Below are 17,759 nucleotides of genomic sequence, written 5' to 3' on the forward strand. Positions count from 1 at the left end.
GGGGGGCCTCGTTTTGGGAGATTCAAAGGCTAGAATTGGACGGCAATAACGGGCACTTTGGCCTTATTAGAGGAGCCTTTGAGATCTACCCCAATGTCACAAGGGCAGTAAAGGCGTCTGTTGAATTATTATCCAAGGTTTTAGTAAATTGCTTTCAATCGATTCTCCCCCCAACTTTAACAATAAATTATTCGAACCCGTCTTTTCTATCAATCCATTCTACATATAGATTAATTAAAATACTATTTTTAACCGGTTTTATTAAAGCCAATTTAATAATCACTAAAGACAATTCATGTTGAACGCGTTAATTACATCCTAGCGATAATTCAATAATTACCGTCTATCTGTCACTGGCTCTACACCAGTACGGGAAACGGATTCGTGGTCGTGATTTATGCGGACGTCAGTGATCGCCATTGGATTTCCCCCTGTTCATTTAAGGCGTAGAGGCGACCATCGAGACTTTGTACGGACAATTGAGTTCCCCATAATATACCCCACTCCTCAATATCGGTCACGAACTCACGCACAAAGCTGCCCGCACGATTTGATTGATAGATAATTAATTTAGACCAATCTATGCTCGGAAATGTTCATCATGGGATTCTATCATATAACAGCTTTGAACTACAGATTTTCCAATTGGAATTCGAATATCAATCATCATTTAGAAATCGAATTGCTTTTGAAATCATAAAAATTAGAATTAGATTATTAATTAATGTTGAATTTTATTCGGAATGTTTAATTGTACTCTTCTAAGTAACCACATTAAAAGGGAAACCACTACACATATCGTGTTATGCTTGGTCTTAAAATGTGCTGATTCATCAATTGAATACGATTAGTACACACAATCCGGCTTTGGCAATAGAATAAAAAAGGAAGACGTCTTTGAAAAGTGAATTCATGTCGCCCCTTTCTGCGTCATATTGCCTGTTCCTTTGAGCGATATGATGCTATCTTCTAGTTTTGATGGCAGATTTTGTGGTAGTCGTATGACATACACGATTTCAAATGTTGAGGTCACTCATTTTTTAGATAAAACGCGCCAAAGTGTTTGCCCATATACGAATAGGGCTCCTATAATAAGAGAACTGGGTTTTAAGAAATACTACAATCATTGCTTATTAATTAGCTTAAAAATATTTAAATATCTTAATAACACGAATTATCGTGATTATTACTTCATAAGACTCATAGAAATTCTTTGGTAACAACATCTATTGCTTTACTGAGCATTTTCAGATATTTTTTCATAACATTTTTAATGTTTACCTTCTTGTTGCAAAATAAAGGAATTTGTCAACTCCATCGGCAACACCTTTATAAAACTTAGAAAGCTTAATTTGGAAGTCATGCCAATTGTATTTTGAAGAGCACTCACATCTTATATTCAAGTTCAAAGATTTTAGTTATGATGAGATAACAATTGTAAGGTATGATTCTATAAGACACAACAATTATGAATACATTATTTAGATATTTTTAATTTTGAGCAAAGATTAATGTCGCAGAAAATTTTGTAACAACTTATAAATTATGTAGCTTATAGTTTACCCGAAGTAACTTGGATCTGACATAACGTTGATCTTGGAATTGAAGTATTTGCCGATAACAGAATATGATGCCTAAAAGCTTGCATGTTTACATTTAATTCATTGTTTTTTATAAGCATCCCTCATAAAGTATAACACATTTCTGATGTTGACATGAGTAATGTTAAAGGTATTTGTAGCATGGATGTTCGATAATCAAACGATATCAACCCAACCCAACCCAACCAATCAATCTACAAACGTAGTTAAATTTGCAGAGATGCTTGCCAAACTCACGTAGTAAACTGAAACATTTGGACAATGATAGCTATCATTTTACTTATCTGGGCAAACAATAATGTCAGCCATATGCTGTCCACTGAAACATAACAACAAAAAGGAATACATTCTTCCACACATTGAGCAACAAGCTTTTTGCAGGAGGCGATTATAACGTTAAACACCCAATATGAGGTTCACTTCAAGATTAATAAAATCAGAAAGAAGTTCTCTTTTAGTCAAAGCAATGAAAGCAAATCTATAGCAAAGCTATAGCAAATATCTACTGACTAACTAACACACTGGTCGACTGATAGATAGCACCCTGATGCTATTGATCAATGTTTTGAATTGTTATCAACGTTCATTCACAGATAAATACAGAAAAATAACCAACCTAACATAAAAAAACCAATTGGGATGCACGGGGAGAAAAAATAGATAACCTAAATTTCCCTACGTCAGCAATTAAAATAAAATTGTACAAAATAAGCTTTTAACAACCAAGTTTATTAGAAGGTGTGAGAGGTATCTCATTAAAATAGATCTCTTTTGACTTTAAACTCAAATCACTCTGCAAAACTGTCGATCTACGACTTCTTCGTTCGAAAGTTCGAAAACGGAAAGCAAATTGTGTAGAATCCGCGTGGGCGTCTTCGACAAAATCATTCGTTTCGTCAAAAGCAAAGCCTCTTCCTGTAGAAACTTCGTACTTTGGAAAATTTGGCAAAGCAAAAGACTGCGTTTTGAGAATGTCATTCGACAAACATAACAGAGATTTGTCAAAAAAGGCAACAATGCCTTTCAATTGTCAATCCTTGGCAAAATTCGTAACTCAAATCTCTTTTGATTTTGAAGTTTAGTTCTTTATCTTTGGAGAAAATTTTAAAACTGCACACTCTCAGCTTACCTCGACATATGTTAAGCCTTTAATAAGCTATGGCCCACAGGCTTACAAGTCAAACTAAAAAAATCTCCATTTACTCTATCAACTGTTGAAATCATATTTGACAGACAGACATTTTCTTGTGAAAGAAGGCAATTTATACCTGAGGAGTGCCTCAAGGTAGAATCCTCGGCCCAGTAACATATTTATTGAATATGTCTTTCATGTCAACAAAGAAAAGTACCACTGTTGCAATACATGCTGATGACACCGCATTTCATACTGACACAAAATCTCCCTCTAGAAATCTACAACATAATACTACATAATATATACTGCTCTTCATAAAAGAAGAGCGATGACTGAAACGTGTACTGCCGTCCAATCTAGTTCTAGAGTAAAGATAAATTCAGACACTAAATTTGTAGGTATAAAATCTATAATAGTTAATTTAAAAGAGATCACTCACTGAAGTGAGAATTTACGTAACTTGCACTCTACTTGCTTCAATAAAAACAATATCGATTTTACAATTATACCATACAGATATAATGCTAAACATAGTTGAAGTAAATTCAGAGCCCATCAATACACACAAATCCATCAAAAGAGAAGTGATGATTTTAACATGTTAGTTATTCAGGCCGCATAGTATTTGAAATCGATTTTCTTCGGAATGTATTGTGGTCAAAATAAAAAAATCATCTTAATATGCGAATGAAAGCTCGGGTTATCACAATTTCTAATAAGAGCAGTTTTGAGACAGTATACGATTGCAGACTTTTTATAATTTTATTAGAACTAGTTTTTGAATAAATTGTTGCTACTAGAATTTGCAAATATGTTTAGTCATTTTCGATTATGAGGAGCAAAAATTGATGATGGGAATGTTACAGCCCTTGTGTTACTTGATTTCTTCACTTTAGTTTTCTATCAATCCTGCATTACACTGGAAACTCCTCAATAGGAAATAATGATAATAATGTCTGATTAATCTGTTTCTGATTTATTTAAAAAAGTTAAAAAAAAAACTATAATCATAACTATGAGTCCTACCTTATCTCTTATTTCTTGTCTCATCTTTTCCCTTTCCTCTTCCATCTTTCTGTGTTTTTCCTTTCTCCTTTCTTCGGCTTCTCTGATGGCTTCGAGTCGTTCCCTCTCGGCCTCCTCCTCCTTCTCTTTGTCGTCTCCATCATCATCTCCGCCTACGGCGCCTAAAACAAACCAAAAACAAAAACACCAAATATTAATATAAATTTTTTTAATTCAAAGTATCTAAAATATCGATTTACAACAAACATCATGCAAAAAATAGAGAGCGACTATTTTTCTACTCAGATACCTATAGCAGATTTTTTAGAGATTTATTGGAAGCTTTCAAAGTCGTAAGGAATCCAATATAGATGATTCGATCAATCATAGAGTTCACGAAACGCAACCTGTCCTCTACATAGATGTGGTAAAAGAACCAACACGATGAGAGAGCAGGTGGATGAAATTTAATTTATCCCGAGTTTAATTCGAAGTCAGACTTGGCTTTTAAGCCAACTGGGTAGCTAATGAGGTCGGTTTCAAAAGCAGATGGGACGTGTCGGATCTTTTGTATTTTCAGGGGGTTGTTTTAGCTGACAATCTTGTTTCAAATTTGATTTAAACGAAGATTTATTACAACGGTTTATAGAAATTACTTATAAAAAAAATAAATCTTGCTTATATTCAAATAAAAACACCACATTAAACGTTAATTGGTGTATACTTTCTGGTTGTATTCATGGAATTTTAACTCTAACTGAAAATTGTTTTTTTCATTTCACGTTTCCGCTCTTTTAACATTCCAGTTTGTTTTGTCGTCGTCCTATTTTCCCCGTTTTATTTACTTTTTAATATTTCGCTTTTCTTATTTCTTAAAAAGACATTACGTGACCTTTTATTTTAATTTTACAAAATATGCACTACGAGGTTAGTTTTATAGCTATTTTCGAACACATAAAAGCGCCACGAGAACTAACGTTCAATGTTGACTTGCAATTCCGGTGTACCGTAAATTAACGAAAGAGTTACGTCAGGGGGTTTTTATTGTTAGTTCGGGCACGCTATCCCATATCTGAACGGGTTGATCGCGTATTTACACGAAACGATGAAAAAGGAAACGGAATAAAAAAACCAAAGGAACACACCTCGTTATGATTTTTAAATTGGTTAGTTTAACGGCGTTTTCCTTACCCAATATCTTATCTCGTAATCTTTTTGTTCAAACTGCCGAAAGACCGGGTTTAAGCCAAATTTTATATCATCATTTTAGGTCGATATTTATGTGGGGCGGCGGCGAAGATTTTTACTACGATGCATTTTTAGTTTATTCGTTGAGTATTTAGGTTAAGTAGTGGGGTATGCGTGCCAAGATAAAATATATGGGAGGAAATAACATTTTGTTATGTAGTTATGTTTGTGTTATTCGAGTAGATGTAACTGTAATTTGGATAAATTCACATATCCAATTATAAAATAAATCGGGTTGGAATCGCGAAATTTGTTGGTATCATTTAATATTCCGTGTTTAATTTGTTAATTGGGATGATCAACATGTTATTCGAGTCATAGTTTTAGGTATTTGTGACACTTTCGAAATGCTTGTTGATTTGTAAACATGATTTGTTCTTAATCCAATTAGTACAGATTAAATGCAACGAATTAAATAACATACAGAGTGTTAATTAATTATAGTACCCGACGTCATTATTGCAAGTATACAACCAAATACGCAAATCGCGTATTGCAATACCAATACTGTGATATTGGTTGCATACTTGCAATGATGAATTAATTAACACACTGTACAGGGAGTCTAAATTTCGATGGGCTTGCAGGGTATCTCAGTTATTATGAAAGATAGAAAGTTGCGGCTTTCGCGAACCTGAGCTATTTTTTTGTGAAACTTACAATGGCGCAAACCAAATTTTCATAGCCCTCTTCGTTTTTGATATACAGTTTTTGATATACAAATTTACGATTTTCAGACACCTCCTGTATCTCGGCTATCCGGAAACTTAGTAAAAAAGTAAAAACGGGTTGTAATAGATTTTTTCACGTGGAATCCAATGGTGCACGTAGAATTTTTCTAGTCATGACGGGTTTTGAGTTATAAACACAACTCAAATACTGAATACTCAACTTCTAAAATACTTAACTCTTTATAACTTTATAACAAGGTATGTTGCTATTGGTGATAAAGATTTGGCAGGATACCGCTAGTGTCACTTCTGGTGTTTTTGTGCCAAGGTCCGGTGAGTATTGGTTATATGGAACCTATTATATTATGGAACTAGAAACATTCGGATTTAGTTTTCTAGTTCTAGGCCTAGTGTTAGTTCTAGTTTTATACTAGCACTGTTACTATGTAGAGCTAACACTATACTTAGAACTAGAATCATTTGGGTTTAGCCGCACGTCTCTAAAGACGGCTAAACCCGAATGATTCTAGTTCTGGGTATAGTGTTAGTTCTAGTTTTACACTTGCAATGTTACTAGAACTAACATGGATTCTTGAGATTAGAACTAGAGGGGATTCTTGTTCTAGGTCTAGTACTGTATAACAATTAAAACTAGAACTAACACTAGACGTCTTCGGACGCACGGCTAAACCCGGAACTTTCTAGATCTAGTGTTAGTTCTAGTTTTACACTTGCAATGTTACTAGAACTAACATTGATTCTTGAGATTAGAACTAGGGGGGATTCTTGTTCTAGGTCTAGTACTGCATAACAATTAAAACTAGAACTAACACTAGACGTCTTCGGACGCACGGCTAAACCCGGAACTTTCTATATCTAGTGTTAGTTCTAGTTTTACACTTGCAATGTTACTAGAACTAACATGGATTCTTGAGATTAGAACTAAGGGGGATTCTTGTTCTAGGTCTAATACTGCGTAACAATTAAAACTAGAACTAACACTAGACGTTTTCGGACGCACGGCTAAACCCGGAACTTTCTAGATCTAGTGTTAGTTCTAGTTTTACACTAGCACTGTTACTATGTAGAACTAACACTATACCTAGAACTAGAATCATTTGGGTTTAGCCGCACGTCTCTAAAGACGGCTAAACCCGAATGATTCTAGTTCTAGGTATAGTGTTAATTCTAGTTTTACACTTGCACTGTCACTAGAACTAACATTAGACATAGAACTAGAAACATTTGGGTTTAGCCGTACGTCTCTTAAGATGGCTAAACCCGAATGATTCTAGTTCTAGGTCTAACACTGCATAACAATTAAAACTAGAACTGACACCAGACCTAGAACTAGAAAGTTTTGAGTTTAGCAGTGCGTCCGAATGTTTCTAGTTCTAGGTCTAGTGTTAGTTCTAGTTTTACACTAGCTGTTACTATGTAGAACTAACACTATACCTAGAACTAGAATCATTTGGGTTTAGCCGCACGTCTCTAAAGACGGCTAACCCGAATGATTCTAGTTCTGGGTATAGTGTAGTTCTAGTTTTACACTTGCAATGTTACTAGAACTAACATTAGACCTAGAACTACAAACATTTGGGTTTAGCCGTACGTCTCTTAAGACGCCTAAACCCGAATGATTCTTGTTCTAGGTCTAGTACTGCATAACGATTAAAACTAGAACTAACACTAGACGTCTTCGCACCCACGGCTAAACCCGGAACTTTCTAGTTCTAGGTCCAGTGTTAGTTCTAGTTTTACATTAGCACTGTTACTATGTAGAACTAACACCATACCTAGAACTAGAATCATTTGGGTTTAGCCGCACGTCTCTAAAGACGGCTAAACCTAAATAATTCTAGTTCTAGGTATAGTGTAAATTTTATGGCTAGTGCTAGTGTAAGAACTAGAATCATTCGGGTTTAACCGCACGTCTCTAAAGACGGATACGTTGATAACAACAGCGTTCATAGGGAGTTGGATAACCTTATACAATATGTTTGTTGAAAGGACCTTGATTCTGTGCTTTTGGTAACTCACGATAAAATGGCGGATTTTAAATGGAGGTCACAAAACGAGGTGCCGCCAACATCAAACTAATCGACGTCAGTGTCATTTATCCTGTAGTTACGTGTTAACTTATTGATTTTTCAATCTTTAAAATATACGAAGCCCCTTTTCTGTGCTAATTCCCATCTTGTACCCTCATAATTGAATAAAGGACGTCGTCGTCTTCGATCTATTTCTCTTGTAGTACAGAAAACCAGGTTTTCAACGGGTTTTAATAGGTTTAAAGTTTAAGAAAGGACGATGTCGCGCAATAATGTAGTTTCTCTTGATGTGATCAACGTCGATATTAACTTTTACATCAACATACAACGTTGTGTACTGTACGAAGAGGGTAAATTCAATATCTCTCACGTAATTCGCTTATCATATCCACCCTTCGGGAAAACAACAGGAAATAACCCTTTATTACTTGTTACACACACACACAAAAGACGTTATCACACGAACCCCATCTGCAGAACCGTCAACAGGACTGCTCGTCATCGTACGATGAAGCTATGAAGCTACAAAAGGTCGTCCCGACGACGCCACTTGACGAGTTTACGAGTTGTTTAGTATCAGTTATGATATTGCGAAACTCTTGACGTTTTCTCTGGTGATGAAGAAAGATCGTAAACGTGTCACGAAAATGGTTAAGATGAAGCAAATTTGAATGGATGAGGTGGGCGCGTTGGGAGTTTTTCGGTTGTTTGCGATATTAAATTGGAGTTTCGAGTTCATTCTGATGGCTGCCTCCAAAATTGAATCAAACCAAATGGAGATTTAATATTATTTGTCGGAGAAATAAATTAATGCCACACGTATCGCGACCGTACGGTACTGTTTTCCCGGGTCGAGATTGAGGGTTTATTAAATTCGGCAAGTTCGCGAAATTAATCGAGTCGACCGTAAACAATGGTCGGGAAATTGGGAAATTTCTGGAAAAGACGGAGCGCAACGAGACGGCGGTTCCGAGAGTTTTGGTAAAATTTATTGCGGACGTTCCTGCGCCCGAAGCTAAAAGCGAACCGTTATGAACGTTGGGGCTAATATTGTATGCCGATGAATTATGCAAGTTTTATGGACGAAATTTACAAACAAAATTTCACAAACTATGTATAATTTATTCAAATATAAATTCCAACGAGAATAAATTACATACGTTAATAATCATCTCTAATGTTCATTTGGTTCTATTAAAATTAATATCGAGTTCAAATTATCCTCTTTAATTTATCAATTTTATCATCAAAATTTCTTTAAAATACAAATTTTAAACCAAAACTAAATCTCAAGTAATAATTAGAAATTCTTTTGAAGAAGGCGAGAGCCCTATTAACTTCCATTCAAAGGAAATCCCCCGGCAAAAATTTCAACGCCTTTGTACTGTACGTATTCCAAAACAACAAGCGAGTAGAAGAAACGACGGAGATTAAGGGCGAGGCAACTTCCGCGCGCCACCTACAGACGTCCGCGTCCGCAAAACAATCCTTAAAGAAATCCCCGCGATTTATTTTTCACGTCTGTAGATATTCCAATTTCCCCATCAGACAAAAGCGAGCCCTCTGGCGTTGTACCCTATTTTTTCCCTTAATGTTCTATATTCTCTTCTAAACCTCTCTCCTTTTCTTTCGGCTTCTACGTATGTCTATAGAGTTCAATTATCAGTCGAGGACGGCTCTTAAATTGTACACGTCACTCTACGAACCATTTTCATCGCACACCCCTCGTGGATTAAATGGATCTAGGGTACGTGAATGAGAAGGGATGAAATGGTTGTATTAATACGGGCACGAAAGTTTTAACTGTCAACATATTGTTGCAAATACAGACCTAATTAGAAAACACAATTAATTAATTTGACTTGTCGAAAATGTAATTCATTGTTTCTTGATTATCAAATATATACGTTTTAGTACTCTCACCGCTAAATCATCAAGAAGACTAAAACTCGATAAATACAACGACTTTGCACGAAACAAGAACATCTATTAATTGTGACTTGGAATGCAAGGATTCTGTACAGCTTGGGCGTACTCTGGAACCTAATAGGAGACACTAACAAATGTCCATTCGATGTCGCCCTACAAAAAATAACGCGGAAGGGATCATGGAACGCTGGAGACCCGAAATCATACATTTTTTATAGCAGTAGTGCATAGGCTTCCTTATAAATAATAGAATAAAAAGTTTCATAAGAGACGTTAAAACATACAATCCTACATTATGCACGCTGAGGCAAATTTATTAATTATAGTCTCATATGCGCACAGTGTGTTAATTAATTATCGTACCCGACGTTATCATTGCAAGTATGCAACCAATATCACAGTATTTTTATTGCAATACGCGATTTGCGTATGATGCGTATTGCACTGTGATATTGGTTGCATACTTGCAATGATGACGTCGGGTTGGGTTGGTAGAGATATTAAAATCATCTTGGGTAACATTAACGCTAAAATAGGAAGAGAGAAGCAATACCTAGGCATAACACGTAAATCAATTAAACAAATTTTGCACTTAAAGGTGAAATGTGTTTATTATCACTCTACCGGTTTCGCTCTTTTCGGAGCATCTTCAGGAGTTCCTAAAGTTAATAATTTTACAACTCTTTCTATTATTATACAATTTTACATTTTAACTTACGTCAATTTTTTGAGCAACTAAACATGTATGTGATAATTTACTGAATCAATTTACTATTAAAATGTTAGACTCTAAACATGTGTTATCGTAAATCACTTTTTATTATATTTTAGGTTATGTTGAAACTGTCAATGGTATATTTTCCTTTTTAATGTTGGCAACTTGTCAAATGTGATTGTCGTGTATTGAATTTAAACTTTCTTGAATCGGTTGTTATTCAACAGGTTAAAATGAGGTGTCACAACATAAACATATTAATTTCCTACACTAAACACACTGAAAATATAATGGTACAGAGAGAGCAGCTGTTTTTAGAGATCGGGAGGTTTTCGTGGAGGTGTATATGGTTGTTTGAGATAGGTATATAGTGGTCTTCTTGTAGGTATAATTTGTTCGTTTAGGCATGTTACATCTGGGTAGTTGTTGAGGAATTTATTAATTTCATAGTTTTCCATTATTTCTAAATAGTAACTTTTATTGATATGATGAAGGATTCTGGAATTTTTATCCTCGTTAAATTCATGTTTTGAGTTAAATGTTAGGTGATTTCCGAAGTTGGAGTTATTTTTGTTTTTATGTTCTCTTATTCTTTTTCTAAGGCTTCTGCCTGTTTCTCCAATGTACGCTGCTTTACAAGTGTCGCACTCCAGTATGTACACGCCATTGTCGTCTAGTTTATTTGTTTTGTCTTTATTGTTTATAAGTATTCTTTCTAATGTTTTATTTGGTTTGAAATTAAGATTTATATTATATTGTTTTAAGCTCTGTTTTATTTTATTGGATATGTTGCCTTGGAATGTTATAGCTCTATAATAGATATTTTGATCTTCATTGTGTTGATTCCTTAGAGTGGTACAATTAATCATTTTTTGTTTTTTCTGTTGTTTGTTTATAATATTATTTATTGTGTAAGTTGGGAAGTTATTATTTTTCGCAACTTGGTAGATTGTATTTATTTCGGTGGTAAGGTTTTCTGTGTTCATTTTTGAATTGTATGCTCTATGTATGTGTGATCTAAAAGCAGCTAGTTTATGTGCGTTACAGTGATATGAGTCGTAGGGTATGACTGCATCCGTTTGTGTTGGTTTTCTGTATGTCTTAAATGTAAAACTGTCATCCTGTGTTCTTTTTATGTTTATGTCTAGGTAGTTTATTTCGTTATTTTTCTCTAGTTCTATCGTAAATTGTATTTTGTTGTGTATTGAGTTAATATATTTATGAATCTTGTCTATAGTGTTGTTGTCTTTAGTATTAACAATGACTAGTATGTCATCTACATACCTTTTCCAAAATTTTATGTTTTCAAAATATGGATTATTATCTTTATTAATTATGAGTTTAGTTTCCATCTCATTTAAAAATATGTCAGAGATCAAACTGCTCAAAGGAGACCCCATTGGTAAACCCTCTTCGTATGAATATATATTATTATTGAATTTGCAGAAATTTTGTTGTAAACTGATCTCGAATAGGTTGAAAATGTTATTACGATCATTTAGGTCTGTTATGTTATGTGATAGAATGTCTTTGATAATGTTCAATGTTTGTCTGGTGGGGATGTTGGTATACAGGTTGACGATGTCGAAGGATAGAATAGTAAAATCTTTTGGCAGTGACATTGTGCTCAGTTCTGTTATTATTTCTGATCTATTCCGAATAGTGTGTGTTGGTTGGAAGTTAATATTTGTTTTGAAAATGTCTATTAAAAATTTTGATATTTTGTAAGTACTTGAGTCGATGCTGGTTATTATTGGTCTTATGGGTATGTTCTGTTTATGCAGCTTAGGTAATGCATACAATCTAGGTATTTTCGGGTTCATCGGGATGATTGATCTTACATTTCTGCCATATTTTGTTAAAGTAGTTTTACTATTGTTTGTTATTCTTTTGACTTTTTCATGAAAGGAGTTAGTAGGATTTTTTAGGGTTTTTATGAAATTGTTATCGTTAAGGAATTTTTCGGTTTTTTCTATATAATTTATCTTATCTAAAATGACTAAACCTGCATTTTTATCGCCCTTAGTAAAGATTAAATCATTTTTTTCTATTTTCTCTTTGATGGCTTTTAATGTCTTTTCTTCATTTTTCCTTTTCTTTTCTGTTTTTTCGTTGTTCTTTTTCTTTCTTTTTGTTATTTTAGTTTCTTCTTTCATTAGTATTTGTTGTAAGGTTTTTTGTATTTCTTCTTCTTTTGGCAGTCCTCTCGTAGCTGCTTCTATTTCTAATGCTGTTTTTCTGAGGTTGGTTGTTTTATATATGGAATATTTCAGTCCTTTTTCTAGTAAATTCATTTCGTTTTGATTAAACGGTGTCTTTGACATATTTGTAACTCTTTTATGGAATTTATGTGTTGTTAAATTCTCTCTTGTTGATGTCGTATTCCTATTCTTCTCCATTCTTTGTTCTTCTCGAAGTTGTTTCAATTTTTTGTCTTTCTTTTCCCATTCTCGGAGTAATTTCTCCTTCTGTGTTTGTTCTATGTTCACCATTATTTCTTCTATTTCTTCGAAGTGTAAAGTGATAGTTAATTCTTGGTATGTATAGTATAGTTGGATATTGATGTCGTTAATTATAGAATAATGTTTTTTTACTTCTGTTTTTATATCTTTTGTCATGATTTTCTGAATTAAATCAGTTTTTAGATGTTTTGGAAATTTATGTCTAGCAAATTTTGGTTTTAGTTCTTCTTCTAAACATGTTCGTAGGAATAGTATGTGTTGGAGTTGTTGTTTTAATTTTAGTTTAGCTCTTCGGTACTCTATGATGTTGTTGGTCGTACTAACCATTGTATTAATATTCATTTTCTGTTTTTCTTTTCACCTGGGTAATTCAATTAAACAAATTTTGCACTTAAAGGTGAAATGTGTTTATTATCACTCTACCGGTTTCGCTCTTTTCGGAGCATCTTCAGGAGTTCCTAAAGTTAATAATTTTACAACTCTTTCTATTATTATACAATTTTACATTTTAACTTACGTCAATTTTTTGAGCAACTAAACATGTATGTGATAATTTACTGAATCGCGTTAAATTCTAGAAATTCTAGAAGACCACTATATACCTATCTCAAACAACCATATACACCTCCACGAAAACCTCCCGATCTCTAAAAACAGCTGCTCTCTCTGTACCATTATATTTTCAGTGTGTTTAGTGTAGGAAATTAATATGTTTATGTTGTGACACCTCATTTTAACCTGTTGAATAACAACCGATTCAAGAAAGTTTAAATTCAATACACGACAATCACATTTGACAAGTTGCCAACATTAAAAAGGAAAATATACCATTGACAGTTTCAACATAACCTAAAATATAATAAAAAGTGATTTACGATAACACATGTTTAGAGTCTAACATTTTAATAGTAAATTGATTCAGTAAATTATCACATACATGTTTAGTTGCTCAAAAAATTGACGTAAGTTAAAATGTAAAATTGTATAATAATAGAAAGAGTTGTAAAATTATTAACTTTAGGAACTCCTGAAGATGCTCCGAAAAGAGCGAAACCGGTAGAGTGATAATAAACACATTTCACCTTTAAGTGCAAAATTTGTTTAATTGAATTACCCAGGTGAAAAGAAAAACAGAAAATGAATATTAATACAATGGTTAGTACGACCAACAACATCATAGAGTACCGAAGAGCTAAACTAAAATTAAAACAACAACTCCAACACATACTATTCCTACGAACATGTTTAGAAGAAGAACTAAAACCAAAATTTGCTAGACATAAATTTCCAAAACATCTAAAAACTGATTTAATTCAGAAAATCATGACAAAAGATATAAAAACAGAAGTAAAAAAACATTATTCTATAATTAACGACATCAATATCCAACTATACTATACATACCAAGAATTAACTATCACTTTACACTTCGAAGAAATAGAAGAAATAATGGTGAACATAGAACAAACACAGAAGGAGAAATTACTCCGAGAATGGGAAAAGAAAGACAAAAAATTGAAACAACTTCGAGAAGAACAAAGAATGGAGAAGAATAGGAATACGACATCAACAAGAGAGAATTTAACAACACATAAATTCCATAAAAGAGTTACAAATATGTCAAAGACACCGTTTAATCAAAACGAAATGAATTTACTAGAAAAAGGACTGAAATATTCCATATATAAAACAACCAACCTCAGAAAAACAGCATTAGAAATAGAAGCAGCTACGAGAGGACTGCCAAAAGAAGAAGAAATACAAAAAACCTTACAACAAATACTAATGAAAGAAGAAACTAAAATAACAAAAAGAAAGAAAAAGAACAACGAAAAAACAGAAAAGAAAAGGAAAAATGAAGAAAAGACATTAAAAGCCATCAAAGAGAAAATAGAAAAAAATGATTTAATCTTTACTAAGGGCGATAAAAATGCAGGTTTAGTCATTTTAGATAAGATAAATTATATAGAAAAAACCGAAAAATTCCTTAACGATAACAATTTCATAAAAACCCTAAAAAATCCTACTAACTCCTTTCATGAAAAAGTCAAAAGAATAACAAACAATAGTAAAACTACTTTAACAAAATATGGCAGAAATGTAAGATCAATCATCCCGATGAACCCGAAAATACCTAGATTGTATGCATTACCTAAGCTGCATAAACAGAACATACCCATAAGACCAATAATAACCAGCATCGACTCAAGTACTTACAAAATATCAAAATTTTTAATAGACATTTTCAAAACAAATATTAACTTCCAACCAACACACACTATTCGGAATAGATCAGAAATAATAACAGAACTGAGCACAATGTCACTGCCAAAAGATTTTACTATTCTATCCTTCGACATCGTCAACCTGTATACCAACATCCCCACCAGACAAACATTGAACATTATCAAAGACATTCTATCACATAACATAACAGACCTAAATGATCGTAATAACATTTTCAACCTATTCGAGATCAGTTTACAACAAAATTTCTGCAAATTCAATAATAATATATATTCATACGAAGAGGGTTTACCAATGGGGTCTCCTTTGAGCAGTTTGATCTCTGACATATTTTTAAATGAGATGGAAACTAAACTCATAATTAATAAAGATAATAATCCATATTTTGAAAACATAAAATTTTGGAAAAGGTATGTAGATGACATACTAGTCATTGTTAATACTAAAGACAACAACACTATAGACAAGATTCATAAATATATTAACTCAATACACAACAAAATACAATTTACGATAGAACTAGAGAAAAATAACGAAATAAACTACCTAGACATAAACATAAAAAGAACACAGGATGACAGTTTTACATTTAAGACATACAGAAAACCAACACAAACGGATGCAGTCATACCCTACGACTCATATCACTGTAACGCACATAAACTAGCTGCTTTTAGATCACACATACATAGAGCATACAATTCAAAAATGAACACAGAAAACCTTACCACCGAAATAAATACAATCTACCAAGTTGCGAAAAATAATAACTTCCCAACTTACACAATAAATAATATTATAAACAAACAACAGAAAAAACAAAAAATGATTAATTGTACCACTCTAAGGAATCAACACAATGAAGATCAAAATATCTATTATAGAGCTATAACATTCCAAGGCAACATATCCAATAAAATAAAACAGAGCTTAAAACAATATAATATAAATCTTAATTTCAAACCAAATAAAACATTAGAAAGAATACTTATAAACAATAAAGACAAAACAAATAAACTAGACGACAATGGCGTGTACATACTGGAGTGCGACACTTGTAAAGCAGCGTACATTGGAGAAACAGGCAGAAGCCTTAGAAAAAGAATAAGAGAACATAAAAACAAAAATAACTCCAACTTCGGAAATCACCTAACATTTAACTCAAAACATGAATTTAACGAGGATAAAAATTCCAGAATCCTTCATCATATCAATAAAAGTTACTATTTAGAAATAATGGAAAACTATGAAATTAATAAATTCCTCAACAACTACCCAGATGTAACATGCCTAAACGAACAAATTATACCTACAAGAAGACCACTATATACCTATCTCAAACAACCATATACACCTCCACGAAAACCTCCCGATCTCTAAAAACAGCTGCTCTCTCTGTACCATTATATTTTCAGTGTGTTTAGTGTAGGAAATTAATATGTTTATGTTGTGACACCTCATTTTAACCTGTTGAATAACAACCGATTCAAGAAAGTTTAAATTCAATACACGACAATCACATTTGACAAGTTGCCAACATTAAAAAGGAAAATATACCATTGACAGTTTCAACATAACCTAAAATATAATAAAAAGTGATTTACGATAACACATGTTTAGAGTCTAACATTTTAATAGTAAATTGATTCAGTAAATTATCACATACATGTTTAGTTGCTCAAAAAATTGACGTAAGTTAAAATGTAAAATTGTATAATAATAGAAAGAGTTGTAAAATTATTAACTTTAGGAACTCCTGAAGATGCTCCGAAAAGAGCGAAACCGATAGAGTGATAATAAACACATTTCACCTTTAAGTGCAAAATTTGTTTAATTGAATTACCCAGGTGAAAAGAAAAACAGAAAATGAATATTAATAACACGTAAAGACTTAAATTATGTGACATGTAAAGATTCCTTCTGTAGACTAATAAGGTTATTGTAAGTACATGGTTTAATCGCAAAGACATTTACAAATAAACGTGATTTTTAATGCAAGCATTGTGAATGTCAAAAAGACAATAAGACTAATATACGATAAATTCAAGATACAAAATCTCAAAGATCATAACAGCAATAGAGCGTGCAAGGAGAATATAAATTTGAATTTTGGAAATAGTCAAAAAAAAGCGAAGATGCTAATATTGAGTGGAACATATGTAGAAATATTATCTGTGAAGGTACAAAAGAATAATATGAAAGAAAATCGGCAAACTGTTTAGAAAGCCTATAGAAAACCATAGTAGCAGAACCAGACAAACGAAGAAAAGAGGTCATGAACGGTGAACTGGGAGAATTAGAGAAACTAAGAGTACAGCCGGACATGAGGAAATTCTGCCATAGTCCGAATAGGTGTAGGAACGAATCGTATAGAAGCGCAAAATGTTATTTTGCACATTGATTCGGAAGAGGAATATTTTTCCGAATCAGAATTGGAGATAAACTAAGCCGGCAAAGAAAGTGTTGACTCATATAATGAAAATGTTGAACCAGAATAACAAGAACTTCAACCGAACAAACCACTCTTCTCATTGACATCTCAAAATTTAATGCCAAGCTCTAAGTGAAAATTCTTCCGAAAAAGATTTGATTTTGTGTTTTCTATCGCATGACATTGTGCAAGGAATAAATGTATACTATGCAAAAGTTGTAGAAAGTGTTAGACTTAAACCGAATTCGTGACTTCAAAGCTGGA

General features: G+C 33.1%; 1 protein-coding gene and 2 long non-coding RNA genes across 11 annotated transcripts in view; 1 reads left to right on the forward strand and 2 right to left on the reverse strand.

Moving 5' to 3' along the window:
* Positions 1-17,759, reverse strand: part of LOC111415183 (synaptic transmission protein complexin) — a 308,454-nt gene that overhangs the window by 29,876 nt on the left and 260,819 nt on the right. For all 8 annotated transcript variants that reach the window (XM_071194454.1, XM_071194450.1, XM_071194451.1 and 5 more), the window contains one exon: positions 3,763-3,923. In XM_071194454.1, the coding sequence (XP_071050555.1) occupies positions 3,763-3,923 (161 nt within the window). The remainder of the gene's footprint in view (positions 1-3,762; positions 3,924-17,759) is intronic.
* LOC139429049 (uncharacterized) lies at positions 10,233-13,413 on the reverse strand. 2 transcript variants are annotated; one of them, XR_011639753.1, is made up of 3 exons: positions 13,335-13,398; positions 10,359-13,275; positions 10,233-10,299 (listed from the first exon to the last, which is right to left on the reverse strand). It is a non-coding gene; the product is annotated as an uncharacterized lncRNA (long non-coding RNA). The 2 variants fall into 2 exon arrangements; XR_011639752.1 differs by having other exon boundaries at positions 10,233-13,275; positions 13,335-13,413.
* Positions 13,624-16,889, forward strand: LOC139429050 (uncharacterized). The gene is made up of 3 exons (XR_011639754.1): positions 13,624-13,779; positions 13,839-16,755; positions 16,815-16,889. It is a non-coding gene; the product is annotated as an uncharacterized lncRNA (long non-coding RNA).

This window comes from Onthophagus taurus, chromosome 2, assembly GCF_036711975.1.
Source record: "Onthophagus taurus isolate NC chromosome 2, IU_Otau_3.0, whole genome shotgun sequence".
In the NCBI taxonomy this organism is placed as follows: domain Eukaryota; kingdom Metazoa; phylum Arthropoda; class Insecta; order Coleoptera; family Scarabaeidae; genus Onthophagus; species Onthophagus taurus.